Source organism: Callorhinchus milii, unplaced genomic scaffold, assembly GCF_018977255.1.
Source record: "Callorhinchus milii isolate IMCB2004 unplaced genomic scaffold, IMCB_Cmil_1.0 Scaffold1, whole genome shotgun sequence".
NCBI classification, from domain to species: Eukaryota; Metazoa; Chordata; class Chondrichthyes; order Chimaeriformes; family Callorhinchidae; genus Callorhinchus; species Callorhinchus milii.
Window position 1 is genome coordinate 74,756,231 of NW_024704742.1, and position 16,958 is coordinate 74,773,188.

Sequence of the window (16,958 nt, forward strand, 5' to 3'; positions counted from 1 at the left end):
GTATGGAAGAAGTTGTTGTTGTTAGCACTGTTAGCATAAGGAGAAGGGAAAGATGGAAACTGGTTATGATCTGGGAAGAGAAATTAATCCATAATGATCACAATACATGTTTTTGGTCAGTACTCAGATTGTGTTTTTTGGAGAGTTATCCTTGTTTTTATATCCTCATTAATATGATATTAAGTCTCTACTGTATTGACATCTTGCCACAAACCAATCTGTGTATGGGTTGGGTTTCTTTGAACTGATTTTATGCTGTATGCAATAAAGTGTTTGAAATTTGAGATGAAGAACATATCCTATAACCAGTGTTAATACAATAGTAAGCTTAGAAATATTATAAAGGTTAAAATGAGAAAAAGCATTTGGACCATCAACCCCACTGCTTTATTTATGAACCCTTCCAGTTTGACCTTCACCCTATCCCTAGCGCCAAGACCACCTTGGTCAAAGCTACCAATGACATTCTCTCTGTGTGACGAGGGCTCTCTATGCCTTGTTCACCTTGATTCATTCATATCACTTGCAAATTCATTCAAACCATTATTGTTATATATGAATTGATTGATTCCCCCCAAAAAAATTCACTAACCAGCGCCTTGGGACGTCTTTCCAACGTGAAAGGCGCTCTATAAATGTACTTTGTTGTTGTTGATCTTTCTACTGTCTTTGATACCGATTACCATTTCATTCTTTTCACTGCCTCTTCTCTCTGATCCACCTCCAAAGATCTGTCTTGAACTAACTCCTACCTATCCCAGCGTCTCCTTTTTATCTCTTCTAACAGTTTCTCCTCCTGCCTCCACATTGTCACTTGTGGTGTTCCTCAGGACTATATCCTTGGTCCTCTTCTTTTCACGATCTACATACTTTCACTCAGTGACAGCATCTGCAGTCAGTCACGAGGTTCAAATTCACATATATGAGAAGACTCATCTCTCTCTCTCTGCCTTTGCCTCTACCCTCGACCTCAGAACCACTGCTGTTTTGACCGATTGTTTGGCAGACATCAAGTCCTGGATGAACTCAAACTTTCTCCAGTTGAATGTCGACAAGACCAAGGCTCTCTGTGGTTCTCAGCTCAGGCGCTGACTGCATCCACCTTGCAGAGTCGGTGCAGAAACGTGGTGTCTTGTTTAACTGCTCACATCGTGTCTGTGCCGGCTCTTTGCAAAGAGCTATCCAAATCAATCCCACTCTCCCGCGCTCTCCCCATAACCCTGCAAACGTATCCTCCCCAAATAATTATCTATTTCTCTTAAAAGTTGCTATCGAATGCATTCCAGATCCAGACAACTCGCTCTGAAAAAATTTCTCCTCGCCTCCCCTCTGTTTCCTTTAACAACTATTTTAAAACTGTGTCCTCAGGTTACCGACCCACCCGCCAGTGGAAATAGTTTCTCCTTGTTCACTCTGTCGAATCCCCCATAATTTTGAAAACTTCATTAAGTCTCCTCTTAACCTTCTCTGCTCCAAGGAGAATAATCCTTCATCATAAGGTTCATCATAATTTTCTGACTTTTGTATTCTATACTCCTATTCTATACTCCTATTTATAGCATCCCATATACTTTTTTAACAGCTTTAACTACCTGTTCTGCCACCTTCAAAGATTTACTTATATGAACCCCCAGGTCTCCCTGTTCCTTCACCTCCTTTATGATTGAGTCTTGAGGTTCTCAAAGCAAACTGTCCAGTGAATCCCATTGCCCCACTCTTATCCTCATACTCCATCAAGCCTTTATCTTTCATGTACCTGTTTACTTCCATCTTGAAATCCACAATGGAAAAAAGTTCTAATTGTTCACTGTCGCAGATCTATGAGAAAAAATATTTTGTTACATGGTCCTGCTTGAAATTTTATACTTTTACCCTCTAGATTTGTTTTTGTGGTCTTAATTCCACCTCATCCACACCTTCAAAACTGAGGTTGATAGATTTTTGGTAGGTCAGGGTATTAAGGGATATGGGGCAAAAGTGGGAAATTGGAATTGAAAGGATTAGTTGGGGTACAGATCAGCCATGATTTAATTAAATGGCGGAACAGGCTCGAAAGGCTGAGGGGCCTAATCCTATTCCTATGTTCCTATGCCTCATAATTTTGAAGAAATAAATCATACTCTTTCTCCTCAGCTTTGACCTTCATCCGGGATCATTTTATATTCAAACAAATTCCTCCTCAGAGGTTGACCAGTTTATTTGCTCTGTCATCTTCATGGCTTTCTGAATTAAATATTTATTATTTTTGGCTCCTTGCGATGAAGCTCTGCTGCTCTACAAAAGCAATAAACAAAGTACTGCTGTTTGCCAAACATTTTCCCACAGAAGCATTAAGATCACTCTTGACTGCATTTTCTTTTTACCCTTAGAATAATCCAAGAAAAGTGACATACTTAAGGGTCTGTGTGTTATTACAGTAATCTCCTGCTACATGTCATCAAGAACATAAAGGTTATTTATATGGAAGGCTAAGATATTAATGGTCCACTTCTGTCACCTTACTCAGAGATGCATAGCTCTTGTCTTTATGATCTGTATCAGGTGCTAAGAATTGTCATCTGGTTAATTTACAATATGAGGACAGTTCAAGTTACCAACAATAATGCTTGAAGGAGATGTGTGAAAGATCCTAACTATGCTTTAAGCATTTGAGATCTTTATACAACAAAATGTTAAATGTTTTGGTAGACTTCATAGTACATCTGCTTTTTCTAAACGTAGTAAAAATTAAGATTTGCGTCTACATTTGGAATGTTTTTACAATTATAGTCTAAATAGCTTTGAAGTGCTCCTTCAGTGGTACATTCGACTACTTGGTGTAGACCAGATTTGTGGAGTTCCAGACTTGGGCTTAATTAAAAATCCAAATCAAGTCAGAATCGTCTACTTTGCATTACACCAGTCTGATTTTCCACATTTGAGCGAGCTGATTAAGACTTTTCACAACTGGCAGGAAGATGAAAGGCGAATTAGATGGACCTTGGTCTTTTTTTCATCTAGTATTTCTTATGTTATGTTCACAAACCTATTGTGCTTCATCTTGGTTTAGAAGGTAATTGGTGTAAATTATCACTTTGACTGGTGTGATACCAGACTGTGTGTGTGAGGGTGGGAGGGGAAGGGTCGGGATGAATTGATGGTTTCAATTTCTATCTTTGTGCCTAAGATCCCGTTTGGTGGTGATGTACAGTTTGAGGGGGTAATATGCTGATAGGAATTCTCAGATCTTTGCAACAAAGTCCATATGTTTTCAATACCTTTAGGGCACTTGCCCTTCCTTACTTTTCACCATAACCTGGGGTTGGAGGTAATAGGTGGCCTAGTATCTCCACCCCCAGGTTATAGTGAGAAGTAAGGAGAGAAAATTGGAGAAGGAAAAACACTGAAGTATCTTTGGGAAAATCAGCAAACCTATAAGAACTATGTATTTTTTCTTAGATATGAAAAGTACTTACAAATTAACCTTTTTTAATGAATATAGAGTTTGTAGGTTTTGTCATGTAATGTCCTTTAGCTAACTTCACCTTTCTGTTTTTAACTAGTGGTCTTGTGCCTCTTCATAATGCTTGCTCATATGGTCATTACGAGGTCACCGAATTGTTGCTTAAGGTAAGCTCAGTTTGCACTTACTGCTACACCTTCAATCTTGTTCCTCATTGTTTATGAAATGATTTGCTTGCTGAGATGCTGTTATGTTCAAAATATTAATATCCGGATAATATTTGCACTCCGATAAATCGGTTTTACATTATTTATTTGCCAATTATGTCAATATATTTCTGATTTCATTGTAAAAGCACACACTTAGATTGAAAAAAACACAAACTAGTTGACTCAATGTGGGTAAAAGCAATCCTTGCTTGGAGCACATGTCAATACAGTCAAGATAGTCACGGTTCAAATCCTGGTGTCCGCTAAATTCTCAGCCAGGGCTGTATTTGAGACACTATAATTTGCCTCTCTGGGTTTGGATACTAGGGTTCCTGCACCTAATCACTATCAAGAGAGCAATTCAGATTCATTCAAATTAGATTTGAAGAGACAAAAGGGATTGCTTCAGGAGATGAGAATTAATTAAGGTCTGTTCGACTACAAGCACTTGCATTTTTATAGCCCTCTTCACGCTTTATAAATGGGGGGCATCCCAGAGCGCTTGTTCAAAGTTAGAAGAAGAGAAAAGTTGAAGAAGTTCAAAGTAAATAAAAAACAGAATAGGCCAAGAAAAAGGAAAATGTAAAATAATAGCAAGAAGATCTCAGAAAGCCCAATATAGCAAGCCCAGACAATCAGGCAGGTAAGATCGATGTCAGACAGGATATCCAAACTAAAATTATTTAAATATATCATACTAGCTATACCCACCGGTTGCAGCTTTGCTTGCAACCAAAGGATCCAATATGGAATGTAGATTTACAGACAGATAAACACCCAGACAGACATTTCATCTTTATTAGTATAGATAGTTAGATGGATTATAAAATAAAATTATATACATAAGGGGTTAAACTCCAGCGGGGTTGGGGGCTAAACCCCAGCCCCAGGTGAGGCCGCAACTCGAGCCCCAGGCTTCACCTTTCTCTTTCCGAGCCAACCATCACATGCCACTGGCCTAACTCTGACATGGCGCTGCCCAGGAACAACAGGAAAACCAGACAAATGGCTGCCGTCAATGCCACTTGAAGTAACTTTCACCTCACTACCTGGCTTCATCTAAAGTGCGTGCTCGCGTACTGCATTCGTACGTGATCTGTGACGCACGATACCACAGTGTCACTGGAAGTCAGCAAGGCCACCAGGTGTAACTGCAACGTACATGTAGCTGCCATACATGTGTGATGAGATTTTTTAAAATATAGCTCATCAACGATAGGAGATCCCCCCAAAAAAATGCCCATGACACTCCCCGTGCAAAATCTTTCCGATGAAGTAAAATCATGTTTCTACGTCAATTGGTTATTGAGTTCTTAGCGGACACACAGATGCACAGACATTATGTCTTTATTCGTATAGATAACATTTGCTAGAGTGCTCTATTTTTTCGTAGGATGAGTAAAGTCCATAAACACTTTGGGAAGAATGGAAGATTGAAAGAAAAAATTTACAGAAAAAGGAAATGCAAACAGAAATTATATTTTAGATTAGAAACGTTTACTGCTGCAACTCATATTCTTGGATACGTTTATAAAAATTCCATTATAAATTGCAGCTAGCATCCACTTTGTTATTGTACAATTCTCCTAATGTTTTGTTGTTTTTGATTACGGAACAAAAGTAGTCAGTGTTTCAGTCGGCACTGTGTTGTATTAACAATCTTTGTTCATCGTAGCAGCAAAATGTCTAGGATACTATTATATTGTAATGTTTCTCCTTACTTAGCATGGAGCCTGTGTAAATGCAATGGATCTTTGGCAATTCACACCACTTCATGAGGCTGCATCTAAGAATAGAGTCGAAGTCTGTTCACTTTTATTGAGCCATGGTGCAGATCCAACTCTAGTCAACTGCCATGGTAAGAGTGCTGTGGATATGGCACCCACCCCAGAACTAAAAGAAAGACTTGCTTGTAAGTATTGAGAATATCCATGGATATTTAATCTTCAAGAATACGTAACCGAATATTTAAAATTGTAAATGAACAGAGCTGCAAGTTGTTAATGTAATGGTAGGAAGTAGGTTTATGTTCCTGATTCATTAGATTGAATTGAATCCTCTGGAGGCGGTGGGAAGTGCAGTGGCCCACAAAATCCAATCACATTGACAAATAAACATAATGGCCTACAGAACGTCATCACACCAGGATAAGTAAACTATTGTGGAGTCCTGTAACTCAGTGGTTAGAGCACTCACTTCGCAAGCAAGAGACTTGGGTTCGATTCCTGGCAGGGCGAAATGTTGTGCAAGTTTCCTTACTCCACATGCCTCCATTTACCTAGAGGCAAGTAGGTAATCGGTTGTTAGTCGATTGGCGGATTGCTTTTCTGGGGGAAATAATTCCTTCAAAAAAAATAATAAACTAGTCACTTCAATCCGTGACAGTTTGTGGGACACTGCTGTGTGTAATTGGCTGCCGCGTTTTGCCCACAAAATATACAGTCAATTCACATGATAAGGCTCAATATCAAATGGACGGATTATTATCCTATCACATTCACACAAGATTAAAATTATTTAGATTTATTTAAAAAACACGTGATTCAAGAATTTTAGACAAAGGTTAAAAAAAAAGTAACCTTATATTCTGCTTCATTGGTTATTACATCAGGCTATGATACACGAATGGCCACTATAGAAACCTTCACTGCAACAAATGTACAGCCTGTTTGTCATAAATCTGGAGGACACTTTTTATGACCTTCTAAAAATGAAATTATACATCGCAAAGCTATATGTTTTGTTACTGATTTCACGGTTTTTATGTGGGCACTTTTTCTACTCCTTACGTTGGATTAGTTTTTGTTCTTCTTTTGGCATCATTTTAAAGCGTAATCGCTTTATCTACCGTGGGCAAGGTTAGAAGTGTGTTCGGTATTCCATCCTGCAATAGTTCGATTTCACATATGGGGAATTCCCGTATGGGAACTTTTCACACAACATCACATGAATGCAAAATGTCATCAGTATGCTCTTCTGCAGTTGACAGAAGTTGGAGATTTACTCAACTTGATGCTGACACAGGATACACACTGGAAAATCACTAATGTAGTTCTAACTCATTAGTCGTATCAATAATAGGAAAGTAATAGTTAATAATCAAAGCAAAGTGAAATGCATCTGTATGAAATAATTAATGACATCCGATACAGCTTCAAGGAGCAGATCTAGTCTGATTAGCCCTATACGTTTTTTGATTGTCTGTAGAAGGCTAAACGACATAATGTGTCCAGTTTTCTTAAATCCTTTGATGTTCAAAAGTGATTTTAAAAAGCCCGCTTATTCTAAGGGAATGCCAAAATTGGAATCTTGATTGATGTCTTCACAATTTGGCAATGTTAACGTTTAGTAAATGCTGTGCTTTTTTTTAAAAAAACAGATGAGTATAAAGGTCATACTTTACTACAAGCAGCCAGAGAAGCAGATGTGGCAAAAGTGAAGAAGAGCCTTGCTTTAGAGATAATAAATTTCAAGCATCCACAAACGCATGAAACCCCACTGGTAACAAAACTGAATTCCTATGCTTATTCATTGTATGAAATACTTATTTTAAGATATAGTGCATGATTTCAGGAAAATGTAATTATAGCCATTTTTAGCTACTTCTTACAGGACAGAGTAACATTTGAAACTGTAAATGTCAGTACCCCATCCAAAAATTATTTCTCTGGTTCTGATCATAAGCTACCAGATGTGCTAGAGAGCGCACAGAGTATTTAGTTGTAATGGAAGGAACGTTCAATAATTGGGTTAGTTTTATTACCTTTTGGACGGGTATCAAAAATAAGACAGCTTTCGGGGACATCAAAAAAAACCATTTTTATCAATGTCAATATCCGTTTACAAACAGTGTACAGAAAAGAAATTAACTGCACTGTTTATTTTGTAAGTGTAAAAGGGAAATGTTTGAAAAACATTGAGGAAATATAAGGTGAGGGAATTGCATCCCATCACTTCAAAGTTCAACAAAGTATTGGTGCGAATACACTATGGTTATGGTGACTTTGTGCCATCATTAATAATATTGTACTAGTTGGTGAAAGAATACATTTTTCATTAATATCTGGGATTTATATGTGAATTCCTTTACAGCACTGTGCTGTGGCTTCTCAGCACCCTAAACGTAAACAGGTGACAGAACTGCTTTTGAGAAAAGGAGCAAATGTCAATGAAAAGAACAAAGAGTAAGTCTTTCATTTAACAATAAAATGATTTAGTAATTTAAACTATAAAATTATTTATTAGATATACAGAACAAGTCTAGTTTTATAATGTGAAAAAAAGATCAATTATTAAGTGAAGTACCATTGGGAAGGAGGGTTCAATTTATTTTCATGTGAATATGAAGTAAATGGTTATAACTTCTTGCAGTAAACATTCAAATGTCGTTCTAACAGCATCAGTTTACCTAAAGGAAGTATGGGCTAACACTAAATTTCCATTGTAAGTAAATCTTTTACCATAACCTATTGTTTTCTTGGATTCCCATGACATATTCAAGCACAAAAAAACAGAGCAGCATATGATGAATTAAAGTTCATATTGATGTATTGGTTTTGTTGATGAATAACCAATTCAGCGCCCTTCACATGACTACCCCATGTAAAGGGCGCTATATAAATGTAAGTTGTATTAATACGAATGTTGGTAAATATGCTGCAAGTGGTTTTGGTAGCAGATTTCTTGATGTTCACAAACATCACTTAAAAGAAAATTTGTATTCATTTTCAAATATTGTAATGTCTAATTTATGTTACAGTTTTCTCACACCTCTACACACAGCAGCAGAAAGAGCACACAATGATGTTGTAGAAGTTCTTCACAAACATGCAGCTAAGGTAATGTAATTTTTTTTCAAGATGTAAAATAATAGATGAACCAGCTATCTGATCTGTCATGACCAGTGCCTTGGGAGTAGTGTATACCCGCCTGGCTTAGGAACCGGACCACCAAAGGTGGGCTCGATTCTGACATTCTGTTGTCAAGCACGTGACCTTGGAGCCAGTTCAATTCCAAGGAGACCCTGCTTACCTTCCCTCCCCTGTCCCCAAAGTAGCCTGAGAGAAGCCGGCGCTGACTCTAGTCGAGGAGTACAGCCTTGGCCTAGTTTGCATTTAACTGCAGTAAGTTTTCAAATGTATCTGATGCATTAACGCCCCAAATGGTGCATCAATTCCTGAATGAGCCATAACTAGTTATTCCAAGGGCACTGGTAATGATAGACCTTGTGGGTAGGACTGGGAGAGGCAAACCAGTCCAGGATTCTTTTTGGATTTGATCTTTACATTTTGGTGTTAATCCCTAATATGGGACCTTATCAAAGGCTTTCTGGAAGTTCATGTGTACATTAACGACTGCAATATCAGTGATGTTCTCTCTTCCACAGATGAATGCTTTGGACACCCTTGGCCAAACGGCTCTGCACAGAGCATCACATGGTGGTCATCTACAGACATGTCGCCTCTTGTTAAGTTATGGAAGTGACCCCTCCATTGTCTCGCTTCAAGGTTTTACAGCAGCACAAATGGGAAATGAATCTGTTCAGCAGATACTGAATGGTAGGTGTAATGGAAGTACACACATTTCCTTATGTTACTATAATAATTAATTGAAAAGGGAAGATATTTTGGCAGTTTGCTGTAATCTTACGTTGGGACATATATTCATAAAACATAACACAGCTTACAATCAGATAATACCACCCATGAAGATGACAAGATACAGCTGAATAATTGAAGCAGACATGGAAAATGGAGGAACTGCACATCAGGTTATAATCAGGATATGAAAGAGAAAGATTAATATTTCAAAATGAACTATTTTTTATTTGATTCAGAATTACTTGCACTACAATCGAAGTAGAATTAAACAATTTTCTTTAGCATTGTTTTTGTGGATGTAGTGATGTTGAGCAGTCAAATATTGAGTTATGCTGAGCCACATAACTCAGAAACCATGACTAACATTTGTAGTCCAGGCTCAGCATCTATAGCTACAAGAAAGAAGAACCAGCAGTAGTTTTTAAAATCTTTAGGAATCAACAGATTGAAAGAAATTTAACACCATAGGTTTCTTTCTAGTTCTCTACTAGGTAATGTGTGATTTCTGTTGGATTCTACAATTATATAGATGATGACCATCTGACAACACTTATAATGCAATTTATGTTCTCCAGAAGATTGATAACCAGTCTTTAGAAAACAAATTAGAAGGGATGTTGTTATAAAGAAGAAAATATAAACTGACCAGGCCACTAATTTATCCTGTTGAATATTTTTGTTTAGAAAACGTTCCTTTACGCAACTCGGATATTGATTATCGACTTCTGGAGGCAGCAAAAGCTGGTGATCTGGAAACTGTAAAGGTATGCATTTTGTACAATTCTGAAAGTATAATCTCAATGAGATTCAGCCCAACACTGAAATGTTCATATTCAATCCAAATAAAAATTAAACATGAAATACAAACAAAGAATATTAACTGCGTAATTGGCTGCTGTGTTTTGCCCGCAAGATATATCATCAGTTCACTTCACAGTATATTCTGTGAAGCGCTTTGAGAGGTATCAACAATGTGATAAGCCGCTATATCAAATGCATGGATTATTATTATAACATTAACTTTAGTCACTGGCAGGTCATTACAATACAAAATTACATTTGTATAGCGCCTTTCACGTCTGGCAGACATCCCAAGGTGCTACTAACTTAGCACCTAATTCTCAATACTTATGTTAATAATAACCCATCAAATTTTAAATTAGTAGGAATCGTTGATTGTTAACACATCTGAATTTTTCTTTCTGTGGAAAATTAAATGGAATCCATCTTTTATTGCATCAGAATTTAATGTGAAGCAAAAATAATAATCTTTACATTTCGTATAATGCCTTTCATGTCGGGAGGACGCCTTTAAGCACTTCATGTGATATATTGTATATTTTGTGATCAATGTAAGCCATTGAAATACTCATAGAAATATTTCTGACCTTCCAAATTATAATTAGCAAAGCAATTTAGATGCGGTTTAATTACCAGGCTTGAGGATTTTTCCAGTTTATCTAGTCTAGCATATAGCTTAGGAATCGGAAAGCCCATTTCTGCACAGTTTCATCTTTAAGTATTTAATGTCCGCTGATTAGTATACAATATTTTTTCCATTGTAAGGCTCAAAATTGCAAATGATAAAATCAGTATGTTCTGGTGGCCTCTTTATCTTGCTGATGTGAAAGTAATGCTGGCATTATCTTGAGATAATGTGTGAAACACGTTTAGAAAATTATAGTGAAATGAAGCCCATCAAAATAACAGTGGGTATTGAAGATTTTAGACAAACACACTTTTAGAGCTATGGATTTATTATTAATAATAATAATCATTGCATTTGATATAACGACATTCATGTTGGCAGGATATCTTAAAACATATAAGGCGTAAGTGTTCTGATCTTGACTGGCTGGCATATAATATTTATATGGGTCTCCTTACTGACCAACAGCTCCTGTCACTGCCAGATAGTGAGTCACACTGTATGGCTGGAGGAGCCATGCCTACTGCCAGATAATGAGCCGCACGGCTGATTAATGGTAGAGGGAAGAGTGATTGATGGCGTGGGGGGAGAGAGAGAGTAGGATGGGGTGGGGGGAGAGAGAGAGAATATGATGGGGTGGGGGGAGAGAGAGAGTATGATGGGGTGGGGGGAGAGAGAGAGTAATTGAGAGGAGAGTGTGGGTGAGAGAGTGCGTAAGAGAGTGATTGAGGGAGAGCTCGTGGTTCACTGTCTCCCTTGGCCGTCGCAGAGGGGATCGAGGACAGATACCGAATGCCATGCAAGCTCACTCTTTACCTTGTGAGAAACTCCTCTACGACCTTCGTCCCCTCTCTCCACCCTACTTCTGCACCCCATGTCCCTCCACCCCATCGTGGAGTCCTGTAGCTTAATGGTTAGAGCATTTGTCTCACAAGCGAGAGGATCTGGGTTCAAATCCCAGCAGGGTGAAATGTTCGGCAAGTTTCCTTACTCCATACGCCTCTGTTTATCTAGCAGTAAGTAGGAACCTCGTTATTATTCGATTGATCAATCGCTCTTCTATAGATAATAATTCCTTTATTAAAAAAAAGAATAATTTAGTCACTCAATTTTAACTGTTTGTGGAACACTGATGTGCACAATTGGCTGCTGTGTTTTGCCCACAAAATATACAATGAATTGAGTTTACAGTGCATTCTGTGAAGCGCTTTGAGACATTTGGAAGACGTGATCAGGCACTATATCAAATGCAAGGATTATTATTATCTGCCCCACCATCACTATTTTGTCCCCACTTTCTGGAGCTCCAATCCTGGAGTCCCTCCAACCTGGTCCTCCCCTCTTTCAAGGCACATCAAGACTTAATTTTTGACTGTGCTCTCAATCACTTTTCCCTTCCCCACCCCACCTCTCAGCTCCCACCCCCAGCTCATGTGCCCAGCCAGCAGTATCAAGCTCTTTGAGGCTTCCTTCATATGTGAAAAGGTACTGTGTAAATGCTTTATTTCTGGAATGGAAACTTCTTAGTTTGGTTTGGATAGCATGGTGATGGGTTTCCGCATGTGTTAGACACCTGGCTGACCAAAAAAAATTCAGATCCAATGTAATAAGCTTTGGGAAAATAATAGTGACCTTTGTTAATTTAATTATACATTTTTCTTTCAAGCAATTGTGCACAACACAAAATGTGAATTGCAGAGACTTGGAAGGACGTCACTCTACCCCACTGCACTTTGCTGCAGGTTACAATCGAGTGGCTGTGGTAGAGTATCTACTCCATCATGGAGCTGATGTGCATGCCAAAGACAAGGGGTATGTATACATCTGCAAGTGTGGCAACTTGTACTTTCAATATTTTTACTCCTTGCTACCCATTTCCAGAGGGCAAAATAGCACCATTCTACAATCTGTTCTAAGTAACTACAGGGGATTCCACTCTTTTTGATCATCCCCATCCCCCACACTTATGAGAAAAATGATTATTTGAAAGGGCTTATTTACTAAAATGTAGAACAGTCATCCAGTTTAATTCAGATGCTTAACCAGTTTCCAGCTAAGACTAATCTTTCAATTTTTTTTAATACCCAATTTTGCTCGTAACATGTAAGGTGGTAAATAACTATCAATTGTTGTTCTTGGAGAACATTGAATTTGTATTACAATCCCCTCTGACTTGCATGTTGATATGCATCAAGACTGACACCTGTTTCAGATCCCCCTCCAAATTTGACCACAGACTGGATTGTGAACGTCTTTCAGAATACTTACCTTTTGCAGGTTTTGAATGTAGAATTTGCTAATGTGATGATTGTAATATAAAACAAGTCAATATAGTTCTTTATTTTTTTTCACTTCAAGCAGTACTAATCCTGACTTTTAGTCAGCTTGTAGATAAGTAAACAAGTACCTTCTTTAGGGATCGACCCCCTATGCTTTTTTCAAGCTCAATTTGAACTGAATTATGTGATTGTTGCACAGACCCCCTTCTCACTGAAATATTCCTCGCCTATGACATTCTCCTCGCAGTGTTTCTTTAATGCACTCCATTGGCACCTCTTTGTCAATACACTTTATCCTCCCAACTGCGAAGCTTTATATATACATAATCTATATATACACACACATCTATATATATATATACTGAGGAAGGTCTTAAAATATATATATATATATGTATAATATATGTAACAAAAGCAGAGTGTTGGAATTGATTCTGCTGAAAGTTGGAGCTTGAAACAGGTGCTTAATAGTTGAGTTTAGAAGTTAAGTTTGTATGGAGAGCAAGAGCGAATGAATAGTTGTGAGGAGAGCCAGGGTGCCTGATGTATCTTGTGCTTGTGGAGGTGAGTCTAATCGGCTGGTTTGAATCAGGTGGTAATTGAGGTGTTCCACTTTGAAACACCTCATTGGTGACTGAGCTTTCATCTAATATACCCCTAAGCTTTGAACTCCCTTCTTGTACCCTTCCATCTCCCCCTCCTTTAAATGCCACCTTAAAATGTATCTTGTCAGTGAACCTACTCCTTCCCACCTCATCCTCTTCCCTGCTCGATATTCACCCTGGCCTTGTAAACACTCCCAAGATGTTATCTTACACAAAGGACAGTATATAAATGCATGTCACTGTATTAAAAAATGTTTTTGTTTTAAACAAAACGCAGTCAAATTCATGATCATTCAAAAATGAGGAAGGCCATAAAATACTTTTTTTTTAATTCATGGAAATCTTTGTCTGAGCTTTACATCCAACAACATTGCAGTTACTGTATTTTGAGTTGGCTAGGAAACCGGAAGAAACTCCCATCTCTTTTCAAATAGTGCCATGGGATCTTTAACATCCACCTCAACAGGCAGATGGGACTTCGGATAATGTTTCATCTAAAGGACGACATCTCCAGCAATGAAACACATCCTTAGCAGTGTCAGCTTAAACTCTCTGATTCCAGGTCCCGACATGGGTTTGAACCCACAACCTTCAACTCTGGGGCAACAGTGCTGTTTTAAGATAACCAAAACCCTTTTTTTGTTTTTGTTTTAAACAAAGCAAATTAACAGAATTACCCATGGAATACGTCAGAGGGTACAATAGGGGACCACAGGCAAGTACATGATCATTCAAAATTGAGGAAGGCCTTATACAACTTTTTTATTCCATGGAAATTATTTGAGCTTTGCATCTTAGCAATTTAGCTACTGTATTTTGAATTTTAATGGTAATAGAGTAGATATTATTTGAACCTTTTTTTCTTCTCAGAGGCTTGGTGCCCTTGCATAATGCTTGCTCGTATGGACATTATGAAGTGGCAGAACTGTTGGTGAGACATGGTGCCTCAGTAAATGTGGCTGACCTGTGGAAGTTCACTCCACTTCACGAAGCAGCAGCCAAAGGCAAATATGAAATATGCAAATTACTTTTAAAGGTATGTGATGTTCAATCTGATCTACTTGTATACACTCATGAAATGTTTATATAAGTATCCAGTGCATTACATCTAAGGCTTCTGTTTTTTGGGGGTTAAACATTTAATTTTCGGGATTGAATTTTTAGCAGTTTTTGAGTTCTAAAAATTTTGAGGTTTTCGGGGCTTTCACTTTGTTGTAATGAGAAGATTCAGAATCGCTTGCGCACAGGGAGGGGAGAGAGGCATCCTCACTCACGTGCAGTGCCTCCCTCCTCTCACAAACACATCACGATTCACTTGCGCACATGGAAGGGAGAGGGGGAAGCAGACAGCAAGAGTAACACATGTGCAGCTGGTGTTACGACAGGTAAGCAATTATGGTGGTTTATTGGATAAACATCAATTTTGTTTTGTTGCATCGGGGTGTTTAATTTTTTTTATCTGTTAAAATCAAAAATCAGAAGCCAAAATTATATATTGCATCATATTGCTTCTATTGATAGTTAGCATCGGATAAATGATGCTGCTTCCAGTCAGAAATACCAATCGACTATCTCCACTACCGAGGAAAGTAATCAATATACTGAACTTTCTATGAGAACCAACTGATTCAGCATAGATGTGTCTATGCAGTTTGTATCGAGACTTGCATTTACACTCCTTTTCACTTGAAACCTGTACTATTTTATATAATCTGGACAGTACAAAGAAAATGAGCAGAATTTAGCTTTTTTTAAAAAAAGACAATCATTTGCACATAACAACAATGTCATTGGTACCTAAAGTATGACTATCAATGCACTAAACAACTAAAGATTTTTATTTAAAGAAAGATAAAATAAAGGCAAATGTTTTTATGCTGCCGTTACAATACAGACTTGGTCACGTCATGCTCACTAAGTAGATTCCTTAGACTGGCATGAAATTATACCATAAAATATATTTGCTTAAAACATAAGTCAACAAAATTTCAGCTTTCAGTTCATTTATGAGATTTACTCGTCAAACATAATTTTATGTTTTTTTGTTTTGCAATATGCATTTCGTAATTTGAGAGACTAGTGTAAATTATTAGTGCAGTGTTATGTAAAACAAAGTTGTTCTACATGAATAATATGCTTTTATTATAGTCTTAAATAAGAAACTAAATAATAGTCTTCACCTACCATAGCATGGAGCTGACCCAACCAAGAAGAACCGAGATGGGAACACACCTTTGGATCTTGTGAAAGAAGGGGACACAGACATCCAGGACTTGCTGCGTGGAGATGCAGCTCTACTGGATGCTGCTAAGAAAGGCTGTTTAGCGAGAGTCCAGAAGTTATGTACCCCAGAGAATATTAATTGTAGAGATACTCAAGGAAGGAACTCAACACCTCTCCATCTAGCAGGTGAGCAATTGTGGTTGGGCAAGTCTATATGGAGAACAAGGTTGGGAGAGGAGAGTTGAGAAACAAGGAAAGGGCTGGAGGGAGTTATGTTGGAGGTTGAAGTTGCTTATGATGAGAAGGCACTCAGTGAAAAGTGAAGACGATGTCATGAAGAAGGAGATGGGTGGTTTGGGCGATAATAAATTAACAAGATCTTGAAGTAGAGAATGGTGATGCAAGATGTGATGCTTGAAGAAAGGGAAAGAGCTGAAGGAATAAGGGGATAAACTGAGAGGTTAAAGAGATTAGAGAAGTTGCACCACCAGAGAGAATCAAAGAAAATGTTCCCAGACAGGGAGGCCTTGATGAGGCTGAGGGCTCAACTGGAAACAGCCAGGTTTCAGTGAGTCCAGAGGTTGATGTGTTTACTCAGGATGCGGTTGTGGATTGGGAGAGTTTTCTTTCAGAGGGAGCAGACATTTTGTAGAGCGATATGTGTAGATGGGACAGTGGCAGGTGGAGAGCGAGGCAGGGTGATTTAGATGAGGTAGTTTGCTCCTGTGAAGCAGAGGGCAAGTTGTGCAGTGTGAGAGAGAAATGGGGCAGCAAGGTAGTTGCTTCAGGATAGCTGGTGAGGTTTGCCACAGTGAACATGGCAGGGTTAAATAGTTGCTTAACTGGTTAGAAACTAATTTTAGCAAAAGTGGTAGTCTACCATCAACACATATGTTTCTAAGTCAGGAATTTAAAACTCAATAGAAACATTTCTAGAAGTTTAGGAAATAAAATTCTGTGAAATGCATAAAAATGGTAAAGATGCCAAAACTAGCTGAAAAATGTACATACTGTATCTTTTTGAATTAAAATATTTTGCTCAAATAGCTGGCTATAATAACCTTGAAGTGGCTGACTATCTTCTGGAGCATGGTGCAGATGTTAATGCACAGGACAAAGGAGGCCTTATTCCTCTTCATAATGCAGCTTCCTATGGGGTAAGATGAAACAT

At 38.1% G+C, this 16,958-nt stretch overlaps 1 protein-coding gene across 1 annotated transcript in view; it reads left to right on the forward strand.

The window, feature by feature from the left end:
- The window catches only part of LOC103177658 (poly [ADP-ribose] polymerase tankyrase-1), an 81,573-nt gene that overhangs the window by 45,032 nt on the left and 19,583 nt on the right, over nt 1–16,958 (forward strand). The window contains exons 8-18 of the mRNA XM_042344781.1: nt 3,543–3,609; nt 5,377–5,563; nt 7,031–7,152; nt 7,744–7,835; nt 8,411–8,489; nt 9,038–9,209; nt 9,936–10,015; nt 12,347–12,492; nt 14,435–14,600; nt 15,754–15,973; nt 16,835–16,944. Coding sequence (XP_042200715.1) covers nt 3,543–3,609; nt 5,377–5,563; nt 7,031–7,152; nt 7,744–7,835; nt 8,411–8,489; nt 9,038–9,209; nt 9,936–10,015; nt 12,347–12,492; nt 14,435–14,600; nt 15,754–15,973; nt 16,835–16,944 — 1,441 coding nt within the window. The remainder of the gene's footprint in view (nt 1–3,542; nt 3,610–5,376; nt 5,564–7,030; nt 7,153–7,743; nt 7,836–8,410; nt 8,490–9,037; nt 9,210–9,935; nt 10,016–12,346; nt 12,493–14,434; nt 14,601–15,753; nt 15,974–16,834; nt 16,945–16,958) is intronic.